Below are 24,577 nucleotides of genomic sequence, written 5' to 3' on the forward strand. Positions count from 1 at the left end.
ATCTGAAGGTGAAAAGCGTAACCCAAGTAGTCATGAATATTTAAGCCCTCTGTGTCCTGTGATGTACCATTAAAAAAAAAAATGTAATTCTTAATACATTTCTAACAACTGTCTGTCAAACCCATTTGCACTGCCTACCATATACTGCACCTACCAGTTCCATAAGATGGTTTATAGCCAGGCACACTGCCTTCTGTGATGGTGGATCTAACAGTTTTCTAAGGAAAAAGCCAATGCCTCCAAGCTTTAAAATCTAAAAAGGAAACAATACAGGCTGATTAGTGGCACCAACTTTAACACAACTGGAGAAAAAGGAAAATGTAGAAAACATTCACACCTTTATCTGCAAGCAAAGTTCCTCTAGAGGTGTTCTTGCAATTTCTGGCAGTTGGTAATCATCTAGCAGACTATCCCTCAGGCTGTTGTATAGATGATAGCAGTTACCTGGCTTTACTCTGTCAAAAAATGAACACATTTATAAAAGTAAATGCAGTTTATTTTTTAAATCACATTTAAGCACTGTACAATATTTCTATATTGCCAACGACATCACTATTCACATCATCATCCCACTTATGCTTACCTGCCAGCACGTCCTTTTCTCTGCTTTGCATTAGCATGGCTAACCCATTCCGCTGTCAAAGTGCTGATGTTATTCTGAGTGTCGAAATTTGTTTCTTTTATTTTGCCACAATCTATCACATGGACAACATCGTCTATTGTGATACTAAAAAGAAACACAAGGGATTATAATTTTTTCCTCCATCACAATGAACTTGTTTTATCTGCTCCTTTTTAGTCAGTTAAACATACTATTGTAAGCATTCGGTTACACTTCAAAAAGTGAAAATCGTTTTTTGGAGTACATCACAAGACACAGGGCACCTTCAGGCACTTAGACACTGGGGAAAAAAAAAAAAAAAAAAAAGACAGAAAACCCCCTCCTAGGCATAACTCTTCTAGGCTTATTTCACACTGCTCCACTGCACAAATGTGGTAAAAACACATGCGTTTTTGTTGTGACTACGGTGCTTTTTGCACCTGTGAAAAAAAGGACATGTGGCTAAAAACACACCAAAACCTCAGCTGTGAGTGCCGTATTTTTCATTCATATAAACAGGGGGGGGTGTGTTTTGTTTATACTACGCCAAAAAATTGGCTTTTTGACTAGCCGTATAATCCATTTCTCTGATGTTCATTGACAGACATAACTCCTGATCTTCTTAATCATTGGGTTATACTTCCCCCCTACAGGAGTAGGACACTAGGCAGAAAAAAAAGTCTGGCTACACCCTATGGGCAGTCCCAGGGGGTATACTCCCTCTCTCTGCTATAGGTACTCAGTTTTGTTACAAGCAGTGTCAGAAGAATTACAACTCCCAAGGAGTGGGTGCTGTGTCCGCTAATGAACATCAGAGAAATTGATTTTACGGTAAGTCAAAAATCCCATTTTCTCTTTCGTTGATTGACAGACACAGCTCCTGATCTTAACCATTGGGACGTCCCAAAGCAGAGTTAAACATGAGGGGTGGGAACAGCGAAAAATAAATTACCAGGGCTAACTATAGCCACCCAGGTAAACAGGAGCTCAATCAAAACAATTGGAGCTCACCTAAAACAATACACCCTCAAAGAAGACCAGCCGCCAATTCAGACACCCTGCGCGCAGAGGTGAAAGCACCCAAAAAAGCCACCTTCTGGGACAGCATAAGCAGGGGAATCTGCTGAAGATTCTCAAAAGGAGGCTTCTATAGGACTGAGAGCACCATATTTAGGTCCCAAGGCGGCAACAGAGACCGCACTGGAGGTGTCAAGTGCCTAACAACCTGAAGAAAAGTGCGAACCAAGGAGTATGTGGCCATGGGCTGTTGAAAGAAGACTGCTAAGGCCGACATCTGACCCTTGATAGTACTCAACCCCCCGCTGAAGGAAGGCCAAGATTTGAGCCACCGAAAAAAGAGCGAGGGTGAACCCCAAGAGACGCACACAACGTACGTCTTCCACGTATGATGGTAAATCTTCCTAGAAGTAGATTTCCTAGCTTTTAACAGTGTTGGAATCACAGACGCAGACAAACCTCTATCCATCAGCACCTGGCATTCAACAGCCAAGCCGTCAACGCCAGCGACTGTAAAGCAAGATGGAAGATTGGTCCTTGGGACAGCAGAGGAAGCTTCCAAGGATTTCGGTGAACAGCCGCACCAGATCAGCGTTCCAAGCCTGGTGAGGCCAGTCCGAGGCCACTAAGATGACCGAAATCTCTTCTGCCTCAATCCTGCGTAGAAATCTTGGCAGAAGCTTAAGAGGGGGGAAGGCGTAAATCAGACAATACTGACCCCATAGGGCCACTAGTGCATTTGTGGCATTCGCCAGAGGATCTCGTGTCCGAACCACAAATCTTTGCACCTTTCTGTTGAGCTGGGACACCAACAGATCCACCTCGGGGATGCCCCACCTGAGACACAACTGATGAAACAACTCTGGATGAAGGAACTACTCCCCTTGGTCCAACGTCTGCCGACTGAGGTAATCCACCTGCCAGTTTTCTACCCCGAGAATGTGTACGGCGAGGGGGCTGGAATGAAACATTCTGCCCACCTTAGAATTCCAGGTACCTCCAGAGCCGCCAGGACACTTCTTGTGCCCCCTTGGCGATTGACATAAGACACGGACATACCTGAAGACGATCCGTCCAATGTTCCAAGCACAGTATGATCGCTCTGAGTACCAAGACATTGATCAGTAGTTTGGACTTTCCAAATTTTGCAGAGGGCGCCTCCTCAGCCAGACAGGCTGGCATCCGTGGTGACCACTGTCCAATACAAGGGGAGGAAAGATTTGCCCAGCCAAAGCACCAAAGAATGAAGCCACATATCAGGGACTCTCATTCCCTGGCTCAGCCGGATCTGATTCTCCAGAGACTGCAGAGTCCTGTCCCATTTAGCCAGGGACCTCATATGGAACTGTGCAAATGGAACCACCACAAAAAGGTAGACACCATCTGGCCCAGCACCCGCATGCAAGTCTGGAGGGATTACCATCTGCTGGACACCAGGAGACAAATTACAGCCTGCAATTTCTGGAGTTTGTCCAGAGGAAGGAGCACTCTGGCTAAGGCCGAGTCCAGAGTCAGACCCAGATAGTCTAGCTTTGTGGACGGAACCAGAGCAGACCTCTGAAAATTCAGAATCCAGCCAAACAACCTCAAGCTCGTATGGTGATTTCCATGTTTTCCACCAGAGCAGTAGGAGACTCCGCTCGCAGAAGGAGTTCGTCCAAGTAGCCCAGTCCCACGATCCCCCATTGGCGTAACAATGCTTGCACTGGGGCCAACACTTTCGTGACGACTCGAGGAGCAGAAGCGAGACCAAAGGGTAATGCCATAAACTGATAATGCTACTCTCCCACAGCAAAGCGGAGGAAGTGCTGGAGACCGACACATATTGGAATGTGAAGGCTAGCGTCCTTGATGTCGATGGAGGCAAGAAAAATCACCCTGATGCAGGGGAGCCACCACTGAGCGAACGGACTCCATTCTGAACTTCTGCACCCGCACAATGCAGTTCAGCGCCTTGAGATCCAGAATTAAAAGAACCTTGCCTTCCTTCCAGAAAGAAAAGAACAGGCGCCACTGTAAATAGCCAAACAATTTATTGCACAAAATACATAATAACTTACACATAGGTAAGCTGCAGTCCGTATCGCAGCGTCTCCAGCGCACAATCCGGCCGTCCACCGGTCCGGAGGTGACGTCACAGGAAGCTGGTCAGATACTTGGTTACACCGGAAGCCGCAAATGGGACGCAGGCTCCCGGAAATGACGCAACGCGTTTCGGAGCATGCGCACTCGGCTCCTTCCTCAGGCGTCTTCCTTAAAAGGGAAGACCAGTCAAGGACTTTTTAGAAGTCTGGGCCGCAGACCAATATTTGAGCAAAAAGACACGTCGAAGGACCACTGTCGAAACAGAGCCTAGCGACTAGGGGAGCAGCATCCAAAGAGGCATTACAAATAAACTGCAGCCCCCTGGCCCAGCTGGTCCGCCAGCTAAGCAAAGGTGGTGGGGGGCTGCTCCCCCTCCAGGTCACGGCGCAACAGCTTAGCCCATTCGGTCAGAGTCTGCAAGACCAGGGCAGTGGTAAATATCGGCCTCGGTGCCGAACCAGAAAGGGTGTACATATTGCGAGCCACAGCCTCTGCCTTCCTGTTAGATAGATCCTTAAAGACCGGGGACTCTTCAACCGGAATCATGGTTACCTGGTTTTATCTGAAGCGCTTAGGGACCCCAAGGGGAAGCTTTGGTCATCCCCACTCTGTAGTGACAATTTTGTCAAAATAGGAGAGGAAAGATTACACCTTTGCCATTTTGGATGGCTTGTGAGTGCCAAAAAGGGACCTACAGCTTGGTTGCAGCTGCGTCTTCCATCTTTTAGGTCTCACACAAAGATACAATCAGTACGTCCCTCAGCGTTTTTTTGTGCATGGTTGCAGAAGTGGAGGAATCCTTCTCACTATCTGAGGATTCAGGGTGCCTGGTCGCAGACCCATGCAAGGTGACCCACGTCTGCAGTGGCCGAAACAGATTCAGGATCTGATGAGATTCAGGAGACAGATGAGGCAGGGGAAGGCGGGGTGCGCTTTTTTGCCAGCCCGTCGCCGAAAAGCCAACTCCACCTGGGACACAAAGGACTCCAGGATCGCCGTCAGTGTGTCAATGGATGGTTGGGACCTGGTGGGCCCCGCGGCCTCAGAGAGGGGATCGGGTGGGGAGATGTGCTCTAAAAGACTCCATGAGTCACCAGGGAGACCCTACAAAAAAGTGTAAACCGCTACTAAGGGGCACCCCCAACTGTTCCGGCAGCCCACCCGGTTGCCAGTCACAGAGCCCCAATCAATCCTCAGAGGGAGAGGACCCCACCAGACTCACCACCCAGCAGAAACCAGGCACCGCCGCCACCAGGAGAATCTGCACTGCATGAACGGCGATCAGGAAAGGAAAGGATCCAGGAGTCAACACCAGGGGATGAGGAGGAGCTCCCACCACCCAAATCAACGCTCATAGGGCTTCACTGTCATGGCCACCGCTGTTTTCAATGGCAAACCACTGGAAAATGGCAGCCGGACTACACAAACATGGCCGCCATGCATTGCAGCACAAAGGCTACAAGAAAATGGCGGCCCTGTGCGCACCAGGAGGGATCCCTAGACCTCAGGACAGGAACAGGCAGGATGGGGGGCCACCAAGTCCACCCTCCCTACCCCTGCAGGGCAGATCGTCCAGTCGCTGGCAGTGCACCCCCCCCCCCATTGCCAGCATAGCGTCCTGTCCCCACCCCGGGAAGTTTTCCATACCACCCACACAGCCCCAGCATTAGTGGAACGGGGAGGGGGGTAGGATGGGGGGGGGGGCGCAGGCGAGGGGAGTGCCTAACGAGAAGGAGGGGAACCCGTGGATCTGACCGTCCCATGGAGGGGCCCACTTCCACCCCAAAACCCTCCAGGGGGAGGGAGGGGGGGCAGCTACTCACCATACCAGGAACCAGGCGGGCACTGCTCCAGACAGAACCCTTCGCCATCGAAATGGGCGGGCTGTTGGCCAGGAGGAACGCTGCGACTCGGGCCGAGACCCGGTGGTATGCGACCTTGTGAGGTGTTTAACTCGCAGGCCAGACCTCGTCTGGGGGGGGGGGGGGGGGGTCTGTGTGCGCTCGCTGGCCAGGCTAGGGTGACCACTGGATCTAGATTATCCAGCCCGTCGCCCAGTCTGGCAGTTGATTGTAGATCCAACAAGAAAAAATCCAGGAGAAAAAATTTCTATCCAAAAAGAAAAGATTTGCCAGTACGCTTTCCAAGTACGATGGTATATCTTGCTGGAAGACAACTTCCTCGCCTTCACCATAGTGGGGATCACTGATCCAGACAGACCTCTATCCCTCAGTACCTGGCTTTCAATAGCTAAGCCATCAAAACCAGTGACTGTAAAGCAGGATGGTATATCAGCCCTTGGGACAACTGGTCTACTCTGAGAGGAAGCCCCCAAGAGAGGTTTATAACCACCAGGATGATTGGAAGATCCTCGCTCTTGATTGCTCCCAGGAACTGCGAAAGAAGCCTTAGTCGAGGATGATACTGGCCTTACCGTGGCCCTTGGACGCCTGTGGCGTCTAACAGAGGACCCTATGACCTCATCACGCACTTCGGCATCCTTCTGTGGAGCCGAACCTGCTAAAGGTGCTGCATGCAAGACTGTGCAAACAGAATGTCTTGAAGGTGGATACCACCAGACTCAGAACCTGTATGCAAAATGGGAGAGAGAACTATCTGTGTGACAGCAGCTGGTGAATCACGGCTTGTGGTCCCTGAAGTTTGTGCAGAGGAAGGACCACCCTGGTCAGAAATAGAATCAGACATAAGTAAATCAATTCCCTGGACAAGGATAGGGGGGACCTTAGGTAGTTCAAACATCACCTGAACCTTTGCAGGAATTAAATTCGCACAAGGAGACTCAGGACCTAAAAAAACCTAAAAAGAACAAGCTTTGTCCCCTTTTCTGGGTACCCCCAAAATAAACATTTCACAAACCTTCTTGACGCTCACCAAAGAAGTCCACGGGGCCAGAGACCAGCGAAGATGTCCCCCCACCCCAATAATGGGTGAGGGCAGACCTTCACGCCGAAGAAGGAATCTTGTCTGCTGGTCCGGGGAAGCTAGCTCTAGATTTACCAGACCAAGTGTTGCTTGGAACAGTAAATGTATCCAAAGCTGCATCAAAAATAAAACTGCAGCCCATGGACCAACTGGTCCGCTAAATCAACATAAGCAGCGAGAACCTGCTCACCCCCAAGGCTCTGGCACAAAAGCTTGGCCCATTCAGTTAAGGTCTGAGACACCAGGGCTGAGCCAAAGACTGGCCGCAATGCTGAACCATCCATAGAAAACATGCTGCATGCCACAGCCTCTGCTTTGTCAGCCGGGTCCTTAAAGAATGGGGATTTCTCTACTGGGATCATGGTTGCTTTATTCACCCTAGCCAACTTTTTTAAAAGTGACTCCTCAAAAGGGTAACGTATAGCAAAGCGTTTGGGGACTACAAAGGGTAATTTTGGTTGTTCCCATTCCTTACAGAAAAACCTGTCAAAATAAGGCACATAAGGAAACACCTTTGGAGTACGATGCAACTTATGCGTACCAAACATGGCCACGTCCGTGGCTACATCAGCCACATCCTCCAGCTTTAAAGCCTCACGCACTGCAGTAATAAGTGCGTCTACCAGCTGCTTTTGATTCGCTGCTGCGACCATGGAGGAATCATCCTCACTATTGGATGGATCAGGGGGTGTGATATTAAGTCTCCTGGACAGGCCGTGTCCACAGCGGCATCCAGCTCAGAATCAGATGAGACAGACTAAGCAGGGGAAGGTGGGGGACACTTCCTCCTGGGCCTTTTCCCACAGGCCACTTCCACCCGGGACACTAAAGACTGAAAGACCGCCGTCAGTGCAACCATGGGAAGCTGGGGTTCCGAGGGACCTGCCACCTCCATAAGGGGGGGGGGGGGTCAGTGGGGGAGATGTGACCCTGAAGCTGTTATACTGAAAGGGAGACCTTGCAGTATAAAAATGATCTTTTGGCACAACTAAAAGCATCCCCCCTCAAGTCTCAGGGTACCTATCAGCAGAGAGAGAGAGAGATAACAGGGACCCCCAAAGACTCACCCTACCAATCGGAGGAGTACCGAGAATTGGAACCAAGCATCATTATGGACGCTATCCCTGTTCATTTGTCCCAGGCACAGGAAAGGGAAACTAAGTAGGAAGAGGAGTTTTGACATAATCTGGCTACACAAACATGGCCGCAAACCAGAGGCCAGCCAGACTAACGGAAAATGGCCACCATCAGCTAAAAACGCATGCTGCCAGGATCTTTCCTGCAACCTCTGCAAGGGGACCCCCCATGAAGAGAGGACACACATTTAGGGGAGACTCTGCACCGGTCTCTGCACTGGGACCCCTCTGCACTATACCCACACTGCAAACAGCAGGGCATGCACCTAGGGGTCTTCTACACTGGGACCCCTCTAGACTACCAGGGCAGGACACACACTGTCCCTGGACCCTTACAGAGTTGGAATAGTGGGGAAGACCCCCTGGGGTCTCTGCGGCATTCTCTGCCCTGGGACCACCCCCAGACTCTAGGTACAGACAGGGGGGAATGGGAGTGGGGGAAGCTCAGTGAGGGATTCAAGGATGGGAAGAAGGAACCTGCAGGCAGATCTGACTGTCCCTGGAGGTTACCCACATCCACCCCAAAGAAAACCATCCAAAGGGGAGAAGGGGGACTGTACTTACCCTTCCATGGTGTGGGTAATGCTCCAGACAGAACTCCTCGTCACTGAAGTAGGGGAGCTGTCGACCAAGGGACCGCTGCGACTCAGTCCCAAGCCTGTTCGCATGCAACCCTCCGAGACATTTAACTTGCGGGCCAGCCTCTATCCATGAGGCTATGTCGCGTTCGACCTAGCGCGTAGCTGCGGTCTGCAAGTTCTCGCTGGCTGGGTTGGGGGGACCACTGGATCTAGATTATCCAGCCCGTTGCCCAGCCCAGCAGTTGAATGTAGATATCCCAAAAAAAAAAAAAAAAGGATGTAAGGAAGGAGAAAAATTGCTAGGACCAGAAATCCCAGTCGGGAGCCTAGGTCCTTACTCAGGACTAGTCAGAATAAAACTGATTACCTAGAGCAGAGAGGGGGTTGTATACCAGCTGAGGATGGCCCATGGGTGTAGTCAGGCGTTTTTTGTTCTGCCTAGTCCTACTCCTGGAGGAGGCAATATAGCCCACTAGTTATGATTTATGGAGCGCTGTGTCCGTCGATGAACAAAAGAGAAAAAAAAAGGTTTTTAAAATGTAATACCATTTTTAAAAAAAAGAAACATCTTGGTCCAGTTCTCCATGATGCTCCCAAGTTCATATATAAAAAAGCTCCAATACTTAGAAATGTTCTAGTTAGAAAACATGCTCCTTTTTTGACCAGAGAGGTTTTTTGCATGCGATAGGTTCTGGGCCTCTACAACAGCAGGGAAGAATATGAAGAGAAAGAATTTAAAGCATTTACCACAAAAGAAGGTAAACATTTAGAAAGGTTATTCCCTGTGAATTAGAAGGTCTGATTCATATGTTGAAATACTCGTGTGGGCTTCAGTACATTGGAATGAACTCTAGAAAATTGTGTTAGACTTGTATATAATATTCAAGTGGAAGTAAACTTCCATCACTAACTTTTACCTGTAGGTAAAGCCTGTAATAAAGGCTTACCTCTAGTTAGTGTAAATATCTCCTAAACAGGCAACATTCAGGAGATATTTACTGTACATGCAGCCAGTGAAATCGCGGCCACCCGTGCTGTTCCTTCAAAGCCCTGTGCCATAAACAGTGGCTCCCACGGAGTGACGTCATTACTGCTCCAGCCAGTCACAAAGCGGAATCCACTAACCCAGAAGCAAGATGGGTGAAGATGGGAGCGCTTGCAGCTCTGACATCTCGGTGCTGGAAGAGCTTTGTTTAACATAAGTTAAGTTTAACGTAATGTGCTAGTATTCGATGCATACTAGCACATTATGACATTACCTTGCAGGGTAAAAAAAAAACTCCAGCAGTTTAAACTGCTTTAAGACCCTATTCACACTTCCGAGGTTTGGAATTGCAGGCGGAATCGACTCCAGAAAAGCCAGAATGCGGCCAGCCAGACACTTGCGAGGGTGAAAAGCCAGTGGCTCACACCAGACAAAATAAGACTTCCAAGTTCTGCTGTAAATCTTCCCAGAGGAAACTGGAATAAAACTGGGCAAAGTGTACTGCCTTGAAGGATGCAGCCATCTTTCTCAGAACCCTCATACTAAGGCAGATCCAAGGGATTTTGCAGCCATCTTTTTTAGAAACCTCACACAAAGGCAGATCGAGGGATTTGTCAACAATTTCACCTCAGAGCCTCAGAGAAAGACATTTGTCCTGAGGGAGGACCACACTTACCCTTACAGTATTTAGAGGTCCAGATATTTTAACCTTTGGGCTAGGAATAAAGTGGTTCTAAAGCCTTGAGGCCCCTTTCACACGGGCGCCTCAGTTTAACGGATTCCGCTTGCACAGCGGAGGATCGCTCCGCTGATCCCTGCTGAGCAGGCAGATGACAAGTACTGTCCGCTCCGCAGAGCAGACCGGGACACAGTCCCGCTTTCCTCTATGGGGAAATCAGATGGAAACGGACCTTGTCTGTTTTCATCCAATCCTATCCAATCCGCCAGACGGATGGAAAAACGGAATTTTTGTAAAATCTTACCTGTAAAATTCCTTTCTCTGAGTCCTCCGACAGTCGCCGCCTCTTCATATTCGTCACATATGGGGTATTAGACTTTGCTCCGAAGGAGTAGCTAGGAAACAGAATATGTTAACAATAAAGCTTTAACATATCCCACCCTCAAGGGGTGGTCCCCTCAGTCAATACCCTCCTACTTCCTGCAACCATATCTCAGTTTTAGTGGAATAGCAGCAGAGTATACATTCAAACCCCAAAAGAGGGGCGGGGGCGGCGACTGTCGGAGGACTCAGAGAAAGGAATTTTACAGGTAAGATTTTACAAAAATTCCGTTTTCTCTTACGTCCTCCGACAGTCGCCGCCTCTTCATATTCGTCACATATGGGGACGTCCCAAAGCAGTGCAAACATGAGGGGTGGGAAACGCATCCGCGCCGAAAGGCAACGCAGTCTCCACATCAAAGAAAGGAACCTTACCAAAGGAAGGAAACCAGCTGGGCAACAGCAAAAATAAGTGCTCAACAGGAGCAACAACCCAGGAAAAGACAAAAAACCAGGGGATACAAAACTTATCCCAACAGCCAGGAGTCCCCAACAAGGGACCCTAGGGAACAGCCGCACTAAGAACCTTGCGGCCAAAGGAAGCATCCGCCGATGCCTGAACATCTACTCTGTAGAATTTTGTGAAAGTGTGTACGGTCGACCAAGTCGCCGCCTTACACACCTGGGCTACAGAAGCCCCCTGACGACAGGCCCAAGACGTACTCAGAGATCTAGTAGAGTGCGCCTTCACAGGCACAGGGGGAACCTTCCCCTGCAAGGCATAGGCCTGTTCAATGGTCTGCCTGATCCATTTGGCAATGGTAGAGGCGGAAGCCGCCATGCCCTTCCGAGGACCCTCTGGAAGAACAAACAAGAAGTCCGTCTTTCGAAAAGACTCAGTCGATTTAAGGTAAACCCTAATCGCCCGAACAACATCCAGAGAATGCAATCTCACCTCCTTTGGATGTATAGGCTTCGTGCACAACGAAGGCAAAACAATATCCTCGTTAAGATGGAATTCCGAAACTCGTTTCGGCAGAAAAGAAGGATTAGGTCGCAAGACCACCTTATCCAAATGAACAACCAGGTACGGAGACTTGCAGGACAAAGCCGCCAGTTCCGACACTCTGCGAGCCGAAGTGATCGCCACCAAAAAGGCGACCTTTCTGGACAACATAGACAACGAGATCTCCCTGATCTGTTCAAAAGGAGCACGTTGTAACACAGACAGGACTAGATTCAAGTCCCAAGGGGGCAAGGGATCCCTCCTAGGAGGAACCAGATGCCGCACACCTTGAATAAAAGTGCCAACCAAGGAGTTGGAAGCCACGGGACGTTGAAACAGAACGGCCAGCGCAGACACCTGACCCTTTATCGTAGCCAGCGCCAAACGCTGATCGACACCCGTCTGAAGGAAAGACAGCACACGGGAAACCGAGTACGTGCGGGGTGAAAACCCCCTGGACTCACACCAGGCAAAATAGGCCTTCCAAGTACGGTAATAAACCTTTCCCGAGGAAGACTTCCTCGCGTTGATCAAGGTATGAACAACCTCTGGAGAGAGACCCTTCTCCTTCAGGACCTCGGTCTCAACAGCCAGGCCGTCAAAGCCAGCGACTGTAAAGCAGGATGGTAAATCGGTCCTTGAGACAGTAGATCGTCCCGAAGAGGCAGACGCCAGGGGGCGTCGACCGCCAGATTCACGAGGTCTGCGTACCAGGACCGGCGAGGCCAGTCCGGTGCCACAAGAATCACCGTGCTGCGTTCCGAGTGTAACCTGCGAAGGAACCGGGACAGCAACTGAATCGGTGGAAACGCGTACATCAGCCTGTACTGATGCCACGGGGCCACTAACGCGTCCGACGCGTCTGCCCGAGGGTCGCGCGTCCTTGCCACGAACCTCTTCACCTTGTAGTTGAGGCGAGACGCGAACAGGTCCACATCTGGAAGACCCCACTTCGCGCACAACATCTGGAAGACAGCCGGGTGGAGAGACCATTCCCCCTGATCCAGGGTCTGGCGACTCAGATAGTCCGCCTGCCAGTTCTCCACTCCCGGAATGTGAACCGCCGTTATCGCCGGGACATGAGTCTCGGCCCAAGACAGAATGTCGGCCACTTCTCGAGCCGCTCGGGCACTCCTGGTGCCCCCTTGGTGGTTGATGTAGGCCACCGCCGTGGCATTGTCCGTCTGCACCCGAACCGGGCAGCCCTGCAGCCGGTCCGTCCAGCGATGAAGACAGAGCCTTATCGCACGCAATTCCAGAATGTTGATCGGGAGGGAAGACTCCCCCTCCGACCAGGTCCCCCGGGCGGACAGAACGCCCAGAACACCACCCCAGCCCGACAGGCTGGCATCCGTGGTGATTATCGTCCATGAGATCGGACGAAACGACTTGCCCCCGGACACCAACGGGGACTGGAGCCACCACAGAAGGTTTTCCCTGGTGCGATGACTCAACGAGATCTGAAGATCCAGAGACTGAGGTCGCCCGTCCCACTTGGACAAGATCTCTGCCTGGAGACCCCGCGTGTGAAACTGCGCGAAAGGAATCGCCTCGAAAGCCGAGACCATCAATCCCAGACATCTCATACACGTCCGCAGAGACGAGTTCGGAACGTCCCTGAGGGACCTGACTTCCTCCTGAAGAGTCCTGAGTTTGTCTTCCGGCAGGAAGACCCTCGCCTGCACCGAGTCCAGTATCATTCCCAGATAGGGAAGACGAACCGACGGACTCAGTGTCGACTTTGGAACATTTATCGTCCAACCGAACTCCTGCAGAGTTTGCATCGTGACAGACAGGTCCTTCTCCAGACCCTGACTGGTCGCAGACCGAATCAGAATGTCGTCCAGATACCCCAGGACAGAAATGCCCTGGGCTCTCAATAATGCCAGAACCGGTGCAAGCACCTTGGTGAAGACCCGCGGAGCCGAGGCGAGCCCAAAGGGCAACGCCACGAACTGGTAGTGATCCTCCGCAATGGCAAATCGAAGGTATCTCTGATGACCTTCGAATATGGGGATGTGAAGATACGCATCCTTCAAATCGATGGAGGCCATGAATTCCCCCGGAACCAGGGCAGCCACCACCGAGCGCAGGGATTCCATGCGGAACTTGCGAACCCTCACAGAGCGGTTCAGAGCTTTCAAGTCCAGAATTGGACGAACCTTGCCCTCCTTTCTGGGCACAGTGAACAGATTGGAATAAAACCCCCGAAATCTGTCCCGATGAGGCACCGGAACCACCACCCCCTGAGCCCTCAGGTCCCGCACCGCCAGGTGCAGATCCCGCAGGCGCTCCGGAGACAGTTGTAGATTTGAGGGAAAAAATCTGCTCTCTGGCCGAGAGAGAAACTCGATCTTGTAACCAGATCGAACGATTTCCAGAACCCATCTGTCCCGCACACGGGCCAACCATGGCTGAAGAAAACCGAGCAAGCGTCCCCCCACCCCAAAACTGGGTGAGGGCGCCCCTTCAGGCCGAACTGTTATGGGCCGCAGGTCCGGATTGGCCGGACTTCTGTTTTCCAGACCAGGGTTTCTTCTGAGAGCCCTGGCCCTTGAACGGTTTGCCCTTGTAGTGCGGCCGAAAGGCACGAAAGGACCCCTGAGGGGGCCGAAAATTAGCATGCTTCTTCCCAGAAGCCCCCTTAGCCTTGGGGAAATGGGGCAAGAGAGTGCTCTTACCCCCGGTAATCCCCTTAATCAACACATCCAGGGACTCCCCAAAAAGGCGAGACCCATCATAAGGCAGATTGGCTAAGGTTTTACGTGAAGATTGGTCCACCGACCAACATTTCAACCAAACCAGGCGGCGAGACAACACCGCCACGCTGTGCACACGCGCGACCAACGGAATCAGGTCCAGGTCCGCATCACACAGATACATGACACCCTGGTGGATCTGATCCACCATATCCAGGGTCGCCGCTGAGGCCGAATCGGCCACTAGGACGCGCCTAAGCATCTGCGTCCAACTTGCGATCGCCTGGGCCGCCATGAGCAAACAGAGCCTTAAGCATAGAACCCGTAACAGAATAAGTATGACGGGCAAGAGACTCCAGTCTCCTATCCGTGGCATCACGGAAAATAGGGGATCCCTCTGCAGGGATCGCAGTGGCTTTGTTCAAAACCGCAATAGCATGATCCACTGGTGGAGGCACACACCACCGTTCATCAGTGGCAGGCGAGAAAGGATAACGCAGCTTGAATTTACTTGGTACCGCAAAAGGCTTGCGCAAATCGCGCCATTGGTCCTTAACAGCGCGCTGAAAATCAGCATTGCAGGGAAAAACCTGCGGCGTCCTGCGTTTTCTCTGCGTCCCATAAGCCGCCAAGGCAGCTGGGGGACACACCTCGTCCTGCAAACGTAGCGTCTGCTTAATGGAAGTAATCAACTCATCCATGATTGCAAGCTCTTCAGGCGAGCCAGGGGGAGAATTATCAACCCCCTCAACTTCAGCCTCTACCTCAGACCCCACTAGATCAAGAGAGGAGCGGGACCCCGATAGGGGGGTCCCCGCCAGAACAGCCCCATCACCTTCACCCTCAGAATCAGAGGACAGAGCAACTCTGGGCCGTTCAGTAGATTGAGCAGCCACCAGCATTTGCACCTGTGCAGCAAGGCCAGCCACAATAGTGGCCAAATCCCCCCCTGGGGGGGAAACAGCGGTCCCCTGGCTTTCCACCAATACTGTGGGAAACTTGCCCTCCTGAGAATCCATTGCCCCTGTATGCCAGACAACCAAGGGTTAACTGCCCCCTTACAGCAAGCGCGGCAAGCGCAGCCCACCGCACCACACTCAGGCACAATGAGACCCCCACAGGGAATATACAGACTGAATACAGGCAATGGAACACAGGAATAGAAGGATAAAACCTGAGGAGACTCCGCTGCTGCTGCTGCCTCGATCGGTGCTTCCAGGAGAGAGGAAGTGATGCTGCCAGGGCGCTCTATGTAAGCCTATGGAGGCTACAAGAAAATGGCCGCCGTGCATGTAAACCATGCGGCCGGAGCGGGCGCCGGTAAAATGGCGCCGTTTGGCGCCGAAATCGCCGCTCCACAGTGCATAAAATCACACACAAAATTATCCCAAAATATGGATACATGTTAGATCGCCGCAGCGATCGCTGTATATGCCCCAACATGCCAGTAAAAACATGCCCCACAGCACACAGCTCCTCACACTGCCCAGCCTGACATACTCAGTGTCATACAGCTCCCCCCCCCCCTTGCAGCCCACAGCATGCAGCCGAGATATAGGGAGACAAGCAGTGTGATTAAAGGCAGGTTACACAGTCCCAGACTGAGACCCCCCCCAGACAGACAGGTCCCCACATAGATACACTTACCTCACATGGCGTGGGGAACCCGCACAGGCGAACAAGCCGCTGCACATGAGGCAGGGAGAGTCGCAAATCAAGACGCACACAATGGCGGTTCAGAAACCGCACAGCGTCCGGTGAGGTAGCCACCTCACCAATCATCCCTGCACCGAACAGGGATGGGTCGTTCACCGTGCCAGGAGCGTTACCTGGCTGAACGCTCGATGGCAGACTGGGAAGCCACTGACCCACGACCTGCGACCAGGGGGATCAGCCCGAGACCCAGTCCGCATGATCCTCTTCGTCCGAAGAACTAACTAATGCTGACAAAAATAACAGCTAAGTAAAGGTAGAGAGAAAACTCAAACAAAAATCAAAAAGAAGAAAGAGTCTGGGACAAAAAGTCCCAGCACAGAGAGAGCCAGCCACTCCTGACAAGCTAGACATTAAAACTGAGATATGGTTGCAGGAAGTAGGAGGGTATTGACTGAGGGGACCACCCCTTGAGGGTGGGATATGTTAAAGCTTTATTGTTAACATATTCTGTTGCCTAGCTACTCCTTCGGAGCAAAGTCTAATACCCCATATGTGACGAATATGAAGAGGCGGCGACTGTCGGAGGACGTAAGAGAAATAGGACCACCATCCAAGATGGGGGAACATTTCAATTTGGTTTCAAAATTGTGATGAGGTTTGAATGGAAACTGCAAAACCTTTTGCCCTCGAACTGCAATGGACACTTCTTGTAGGAGAAGATCAATGAAAGCTTGCAAGAGTACAAACACTTTTTGTGGATTTAAAGAAACTTTTGAATGTAGGATGACTGAAGGGGGAAGGCTCTGAAATTCCAGCAGGTAGTCATAAGTCACTATGTTAAGGACCCACTTGTCTACACTGACCCTCTAACAAACCTCCACGAAGGCCTGCAAATGGCCTCTCAATATTTTCTGAGACCTGTAATAATACAAGGCACCGCTCCAGTAACTGCACATGCTGAACTGTCCCCTAAGAATGGCTGCCACCATGGTGTCCGTACTGTGAATTCGCTCTACTCGTGACATGGTGTCCGTATTGTGATTGTGCATGACCCAGATCATTCCCAAGTGGATGCAGGGGGCAGAGGTGGAAATGGCAGTCTGAAAAGAATCTTTGTCTGTTAGCATCTGCTTTCAACAGCCTTTACAAAGCCATTAAAAGGCCAATTGAAAATGCCAGTAACTAAGGTAGGGTGGTAGACTGGACCTTGAGAAAGGGGGTCTGAATGGAGTGGAAGGCGCCACAGAGCGTCTGCGACGAACCGAATGAGCTCCCTGCACGGCAAGTCTGGAGCCACCAGAACAGGAATGCTATCTTTTTGGGGACTTCGTAAAAAGCAGGGAAGAGAGTTCAAGGAGGAGTATATGTACCACGGGGCCACCAGAGCGTCTGATGCTACCGCCCAGGGTCCCTGACCTGGCCACAAACTCGGAAACTTCCCAATTGAGCCTTTTAGCAAGGCGATCAATAACCGGAGAGCTTCATAACCATAGGCAGATTTAGAGAAAAATACGTCAGGATGCAGGGGCCGTTCACCCTGTTCCTAGGCATTAATATGCTTTAAACTGTCTACAACAGTTTGCCTGGATGAAAAACGTTTGTGTAGGTAGGATGTTTCCAATGCACTCTAGTGTCTCATTAAACACAGCAGATGGTGAGACATCTGCCTGTCATAAAAACAACACACATCACCAGGACTAGTCACAATCTTTTTCGCAAAAGAGCCAACTGATGGATTTAACATACTCGATTTCCAAAAGTATTGGGACACCTGCCTTTACACACACATGAACTTTAATGACATCCCAGTCCCTAGGGTTCAAAATTGAGTTTGCCCACCTTTTGCAGCCATAACAGCTCAACTCTTCTGGGAAGGCCGTCCACAAGGTTTAGGAGTGTGTCTTGGGAATGTTTGACCATTCTTCCAGAAGCGCATATGTGAGGTCAGGCACTGATGTTGGAGAGAAGGCCTGGCTTGCAGTCTGCGCACTTATGTATCCCAAAGGTGTTCCATCGGGTTGAGGTCAGGACTGTGCAGGTCAGACAAATCTCTCCCCCCGCTCCCCCAAACTCGCTCATCCATGTCTTTATGGACCTTGCTTTGTGCACTGATGCTCAGTCATGTTGGAACAGGAAGGGGCCAACCCCAAACATTCCCACAAAGTTGGGAGCAAAAAGTAGTACAACATGACTTGGTATGCTGACGCCTTAAGAGTTCCTTCAGTGGAACTAAGGGGCCAAGCCCAACCCCTGAAAAACAGCCCCACATTATAATCCCCCCAAATGATTTTGATCAGTGCACAAAACAAGGTCCATAAAGACATGGCTGAGCGAGTTTAGGGGGGGGGGGGGGAATGACACTGCACAGTGCTGACCTCAATCTGATAGAACACCTTTGGGATGAATTAAAGCGGAGACTGTCTGCCAAGCCTTCTTGTCCAACATCGGTGCCTGACCTCCCAAATGCACTTCTAGGGGAATGGTCAAACATTCCCATAGACACACTCCTAAACCTTGTAAACAGCCTTCCCAGAAGAGTTGAAGCTGTTCGTGGGCCAACTCTATATTGAACCCTCCGGACTAAGACTGGGATGCCATTAAAGTTCACATGCGTGTAAAAGCAGGTGTCCCAATATTTTGGTAATATATAGTGTATGAACACAGGAAAATCATCCCTTTTAAAAAGAGAATGGTTATCTATAAACCGCAAAAATTGGATTTTTGTTCTACTGTAAAATCCTTTTCTCCGAGTTCAGTAACGGACGCAGTCTCTGATCTTCATATCAGTAGGGTTATACTGCCCCCTACAGGAGTAGGACACTAGGCAGAAATAAGTTCTGGCTACGCCTATGGGCAGTCCCAGGGGGTATACCCTCTCTCCGTGCTATAGGATGTCAGTTTTGTATCAAAGCAGTGTCAGAGAAAATAACACCAAACCAAACTCAAATAGAGGGGCAGGTACTGCGTCCATCAATGAACTCAGAGAAAAGGATTTTACGGTAAGACAAAAATCCAATTTTCTCTATCGCGCTTCAGGGGAATTGTGTATAAATGTTATGGTTCAGAACTGAATGTAGACAAATTTTAAATGTGACTCAATAACTTAAATATAAATCTCGAAACGGATATATATATCCCCAAAATCTTGATTATGTGTAATATTCCACAATATAAATAAATATATAAAACAATATATAATAAAATATAAAGTGCTTTTAGAGCCGGTTCACATAGGAGCGACCTGACTTCCCGGGGCGACCTTTGAAGTCGCGGTGCACAGCGCGCACCGCGACCTCGGAGCGGCATGCACAGACTTCATATCATTGAAGTCAATGCAGGTCGCTCCAGGTCGCCCCAAAGTAGTACAGGACCCTTTTTCTAAGTCGGAGCGACTTGTGTCGCTCCTATTAGAACGGGTCCTGTGCTAATCTATGGCAGGCGACCCACAGCGACTTGTCAGGCGACCAGGTCACCTGACAAGTCGCCTCAGTGTGAACCGGATCTTAGTGATCCGGTGCAAAAATAAGTGTGCCAAATTATTAAGTGATCAAGTGTCCCCTGAAGAAGTCACGTGATGGCGTGACAGCATGATGTTAACGCGTAGGGCAAACCGAGCACCGGAAGTGACGTTACGGGACACGGAGGCGAAGTCCCGTGACTTGTAAGCCGAATAGAGAGATTTTAACTGTAAGTGATTCTATTTTTTGATTAAAATATTTGAAAATACTACACAATGTTTGCCCTATCATTTTGAGATTCAAGGAGGGACGGGATCGCTAGCCTGGAGAACATCCTGGAAAGAGTATACCATTACAACCCCCACACCCTGAGCCTAGGAGAGGAGAGGATATAGGAGCAAGGCACAATAGATCCAAAGGCGCATTGCTTTTAGCATTGAGGTGAGCAGTTAGCACACCTAGAAGTGTTGAGCACAGAAGACCACTATATCGCACCAGGTGTATAGGTGGAAGGAATTACTGTTTTTTTCACTGAAGAAGATTTTTGTTATTTGGACACTTGAGCACTTTATATGGACTCTATATTTATTTAGCCTATTTTATATTTAATTTATATTCGATTTACTTCAATTGAAGAAAAATATTGGGACAATTTATATATTGGCACAAAGCACTTTTTTTTTTATTTCAAGAACAGCACTTAAGTATATATTTATAATTTTATATATACACCATAAGCACAGTCTATTACTATTTGTTCACATCACTAAGTTTTTAAGATATTGTCACCGTCAACACCTTTTATTGAGTTAATATATGAATTATTATTAGAATATTGTATTACCATATTTAATTTTTAGATCAATATTTTCACTTTATGAAATATTTTTTTCATCTTGAGATATATATATATATATAGAATTCAATTTGACACATGTATTTTTGCACAGGATCACTAAAAGCACTTATATTTTATTATTATGTATTGTTTTATATATTTATATTGTGGACTATTACACATAATCAAGATTTTGGGGATATATATATCTGTTTCATCGAGATCTATATTTAAGTTATTGAATCACATTTATAATTTGTCCACATTCAGTTCTGAACCCTAACATTATACACAATTCCCCTGAAGCACGGTACTCCCCCCCTTATTCACTCAGTATAACTGTATGGTCAACAGTAATAGTACGAGCAGCATCAAGGGTAGACACACATTATTTAACACCTCTCAGGACAGCGCAAGAATCACACCCCTATAAACAATTTTCTGTATCATTCATTGACGGACACAGTCTCTGATCGTCATATCAGTAGGGACGTCCCAAAGCAGTGCCATAAAAATGAGGGGTGGGCACAGCAGAAAAATAATCCCCCAAGGTTAAACCATAGCCAACCAGGCAACATAGGAACCGCAAGATGAGACCCACCTGAAAAAAACCTAAAAACACCCTCAAGGAAGACTAAAACCCCTTAAACAGCAGCCTGCAAAACTTTGCAGCCAAACGAGGCATCTGCAGATGCCAGGAAATGCACCTTGTAAAACTTTGAGAAAGTATGAACAGACAACCAGGAAGCCGCCTTGCAAACCTGAAGCACAAATGCCTGATGGCGAAAGGCCCAGGAAGCATTACGGGCCCTAGTAGAATGCGCCTTAAAAGGGAAAGGTGGAACCTGACCCTTAATTGAATAAGCCTGCACAAAATGGTCTGTCTGATCCACTTGGAAATAGTCTCAGTAGATGCAGGCAGCCCTTTTTTGGGCCATCCGTGAGTACAAAGAGCGAATCTGACTTTTGAAAAGACTCTGTAAGTCGCCAAGTACACCCTGAGTGCCCGAACCACATCCAAAGTATGTAATGCAATTTTCTTAGGATGTTTAGGCTTAGGCCACAAAGAGGGTAACACAATGTGCTCATTTAAGTGAAAATTTGAAACCACCTTCGGAAAGGAAGGACGGATCGGGACGTAGTACCACTTTATCCTTGTAAGCCACCAGATAGGGAGGACAGGACAACGCCGCCAGTTACGACACCCTGCGCGCAGTAGTAATAGCCACAAAGAAGGCCACCTTCTGGGATAGGGTAAGCAGAGGAATCTCCCGAATACTTTCAAAGAATGGAGAACCGACAGCACCAAATTAAGGTCCCAAGAGACTCACACCACGAAATATACGACTTCCATGTACGATGATAAATCTTCCTAGAAGTCGCTTTCCTCCCATTAAGCAGAGTAGGAATCAATGAAGCAGACAATCCTCTGTCCTTCAGCACCTGGCTTTCAACAGCCAAGCTGCCGAAGCCAGCAACTGTAAAGCAGGATGGAAGGTTGGCCCCTGAGACAGTAGATCCTCCCTGAGAGGAAGTCTCCACGGAGTGTCTGCGATTAGCTTGACCAGGTCGATGTACCAAGCTCTGCGAGGCCAGTCCGGAGCCAAAAAAAGGACCGGAATCCCTTCCGCCTCGATCCTGCGAAGAAGTCTTGGCAGAAACTTGAGAGGAGGAAAGGCATGCATCAGCTAATACTGACCCCACGGGGCCACCAGCGTGTCTGCCAGAGGGTCCCAGGAGCAGGCCACAAACCTTTGCACTTTTCTGTTGATCCAAGACGCCAACAGATCTACATCTGGAGTGCCCCAACGAAGGCACATCTGCTGGAACACCTCCGGATGGAGGGACCATTACTCTTGATCCAAGGTCTGTCAACTGAGGAAATCCTCCTGCCAATTATCCACTCCTGGAATGTGAACAGCAGAGAGAGCTGGAACAAAGTATACCGCCCATCGGAGGATGCCGGCCAACAAGATGGGAGAGAGCTGGAGCTGCGGATGTTTGAGGAGGACGTCGATTTTGTGGGGATAACAGAAACTTGGTTTGACAGCTCTCATGACTGGATGGCGACAATTCATGGGTACTCCCTTTATCGCAGAGATAGAGAAGGTAAAAGAGGGGGAGGGGTATGTCTGTATATTAAAAACAGTGTACAGGTAAATATGAGGGAGGATATTAATAATGGAGCTATGGATGAGGTAGAAGCCCTATGGGTAGAACTTCAAAGGGAAGGCACTGTGGGGAAGGTAATATTGGGTGTATGTTATAGGCCCCCCAACCAGAGGGAGGAGGGGAAGGCGGACCTTCTTTTACAGATAGGATTGGCAGCAAGGATGGGAAATGTCATAATGGGGGACTTAAATTATCCAGATATAGACTGGGCAGAAGGAACCGCGCATTCAGCCAAGGCACGGCAGTTCCTAAATTTTTGCAGCACAATTTCACGGGTCAGATGGTGAATGCACCGACAAGAAACAATGCGGTACTTGACCTACTGATTACCAACAATACAGACCTGCTTACGGATATAGAAATACGGGGCAACTTAGGAAACAGTGACCATAGGTCAATTAGTTTCAGTATTAATCATAGTAATAGGAAACATAAGGGTAATATAAGAACACTGAAATTCAAAAGAGCCAATTTCCCAAAACTGCGCTTGCTGCTAGAAAATATGAAATGGGATAGAACCCTGGGAACAAAGAACACGGAGGAAAAATGGGAGTGCTTCAAGAGCATACTTAACAAGGGGATTAGCCAGTGCATTCCAAAGGGAAATACATTTAAAAAAGCTAAACTAAACCCTGGGTGGCTAAACTCCAACATAAAAATGCATATTAGTGCTAACTCAGCTTGTAAGGCCAAACTAAATAATACACCACAGGAAGTACCGCCATGGCTAACAGAAGATAAACTTAGAACCAAACTAGAGAAACTTAACATAAATAAATCACTGGGACCGGATGGCTTGCACCCGAGGGTTCTTAAAGAGCTCAGCCAGGTGATTGCCAGACCATTATTCTTGATCTTTAAGGATAGTTTACAGACGGGTATGGTGCCAGCTAATTGGAAAAAAGCCAACGTGGTACCAATATTTAAAAAAGGTCCGAGATATATCCCGGGTAACTATAGGCCGGTCAGCCTAACATCAGTAGTCTGCAAGATTTTGGAGGGGATGTTAAGGGACCACATAAAAGACTTTAGTAAAGAAAACGGTATTATTAGTAGTAATAAGCATGGATTCATGAAAAATCGTTCTTGCCAAACTAATCTATTAACCTTCTACAAAGAAGTGAGCTGCCACCTAGATAAAGGTAAGCCTGTGGATGTGGTGTATCTGGACTTTGCAAAGGCCTTTGACACCATTTCCCACAAACGCTTACTGTTCAAATTAAAGAGGTTGTAAACTCGTTTGAGTTTTTTTTTTTTTTTACACCCTGCAAAAGAAAGACATAATGAGCTAGTATGCATTGCATATTAGCTCATTATGCAATACTTACCTCAGAACGAGCCCCCGCCGTGCCGCTGACTCACCTCTATGACGGGCGACATGTCTAGTCGCCCGTCTTCCGGGATTGCGGCATCCGGCCATCTGATTGGCCGGAGCCGCGGTGACGTCACTCCCTCGCACGCGCGCGGGAGCCGACAGTCACGGCACGGGGCTCTGAAGGAACGGCACGATCGGCCGTTCATTCAGAGCGCATGCGCCAGTGACGTCACTGGCGACATGTAAGGTAAATATCTCCTAAACGGTACATGTTTAGGAGATATTTACAGTACCTATAGGTAAGCCTTATCATAGGCTTGCCTATAGGTACAAGTTGTAGAGGAGGGTTTACTTCCTCTTTAAGGAAGGTAGGTATGGACCATAAGGTGAGTACCTGGATAGAGAACTGGCTCCAGGGGAGAGTGCAAAGGGTGGTGATTAATGGGGAGTACTCGGATTGGGCGGGTGTGGAAAGTGGGGTCCCCCAGGGTTCTGTCCTGGGACCAATCCTGTTTAATTTATTCATAAATGATCTAGAAGAGGGGATATCTAGTACAATCTTAGTATTTGCAGATGATACTAAACTAAGCATGCCAATATCTTCTATGCAGGATGTGGAAACCTTATAAGCGGACCTGAACAAAATAATGGGGTGGGCAACTATATGGCAGATGAGGTTTAATGTTGAAAAATGTAAAGTAATGCACTTGGGTGCCAGAAACCAGAAAGCAAGCTACTCACTAGGGGGGAAACCTCTGGGTGAGTCTAGGATGGAAAAGGACCTGGGGGTACTGGCAGACAACAGGCTTGGCAGTGGCATGCAATGCCAAGCCGCTGCAAGCAAAGCCAACAGAATACTGGGATGCATAAAAAAGGGCATTCACTCCAGAAATAAAGAGATTATTCTCCCTCTCTACAAGACTCTGGTCCGGCCACATCTTGAGTATGCTGTCCAGTTCTGGGCACCGATCCTCAGTTAGGATGTGCTGGAACTGGAGAGAGTCCAGAGAAGGGCAACAAAAATAATTAGGGGAATGGAGGACATCAGCTATGAGGAAAGACTACAAGCACTGGACTTATTCTCT

The 24,577-nt window shown here is 49.0% G+C and overlaps 1 protein-coding gene across 1 annotated transcript in view; it reads right to left on the reverse strand.

Annotated features, from left to right (window-relative positions):
- Positions 1 to 24,577, reverse strand: part of DHX36 (DEAH-box helicase 36) — a 181,313-nt gene that overhangs the window by 90,751 nt on the left and 65,985 nt on the right. Inside the window, exons 15-17 of the mRNA XM_082251944.1 lie at positions 584 to 727; positions 338 to 455; positions 155 to 253 (exon numbers count right to left, since the gene is read on the reverse strand). Coding sequence (XP_082108070.1) covers positions 155 to 253; positions 338 to 455; positions 584 to 727 — 361 coding nt within the window. The remainder of the gene's footprint in view (positions 1 to 154; positions 254 to 337; positions 456 to 583; positions 728 to 24,577) is intronic.

Source organism: Pelophylax lessonae, assembly GCF_965119305.1.
Source record: "Pelophylax lessonae genome assembly, chromosome: 3".
Lineage (NCBI taxonomy): Eukaryota > Metazoa > Chordata > Amphibia > Anura > Ranidae > Pelophylax > Pelophylax lessonae.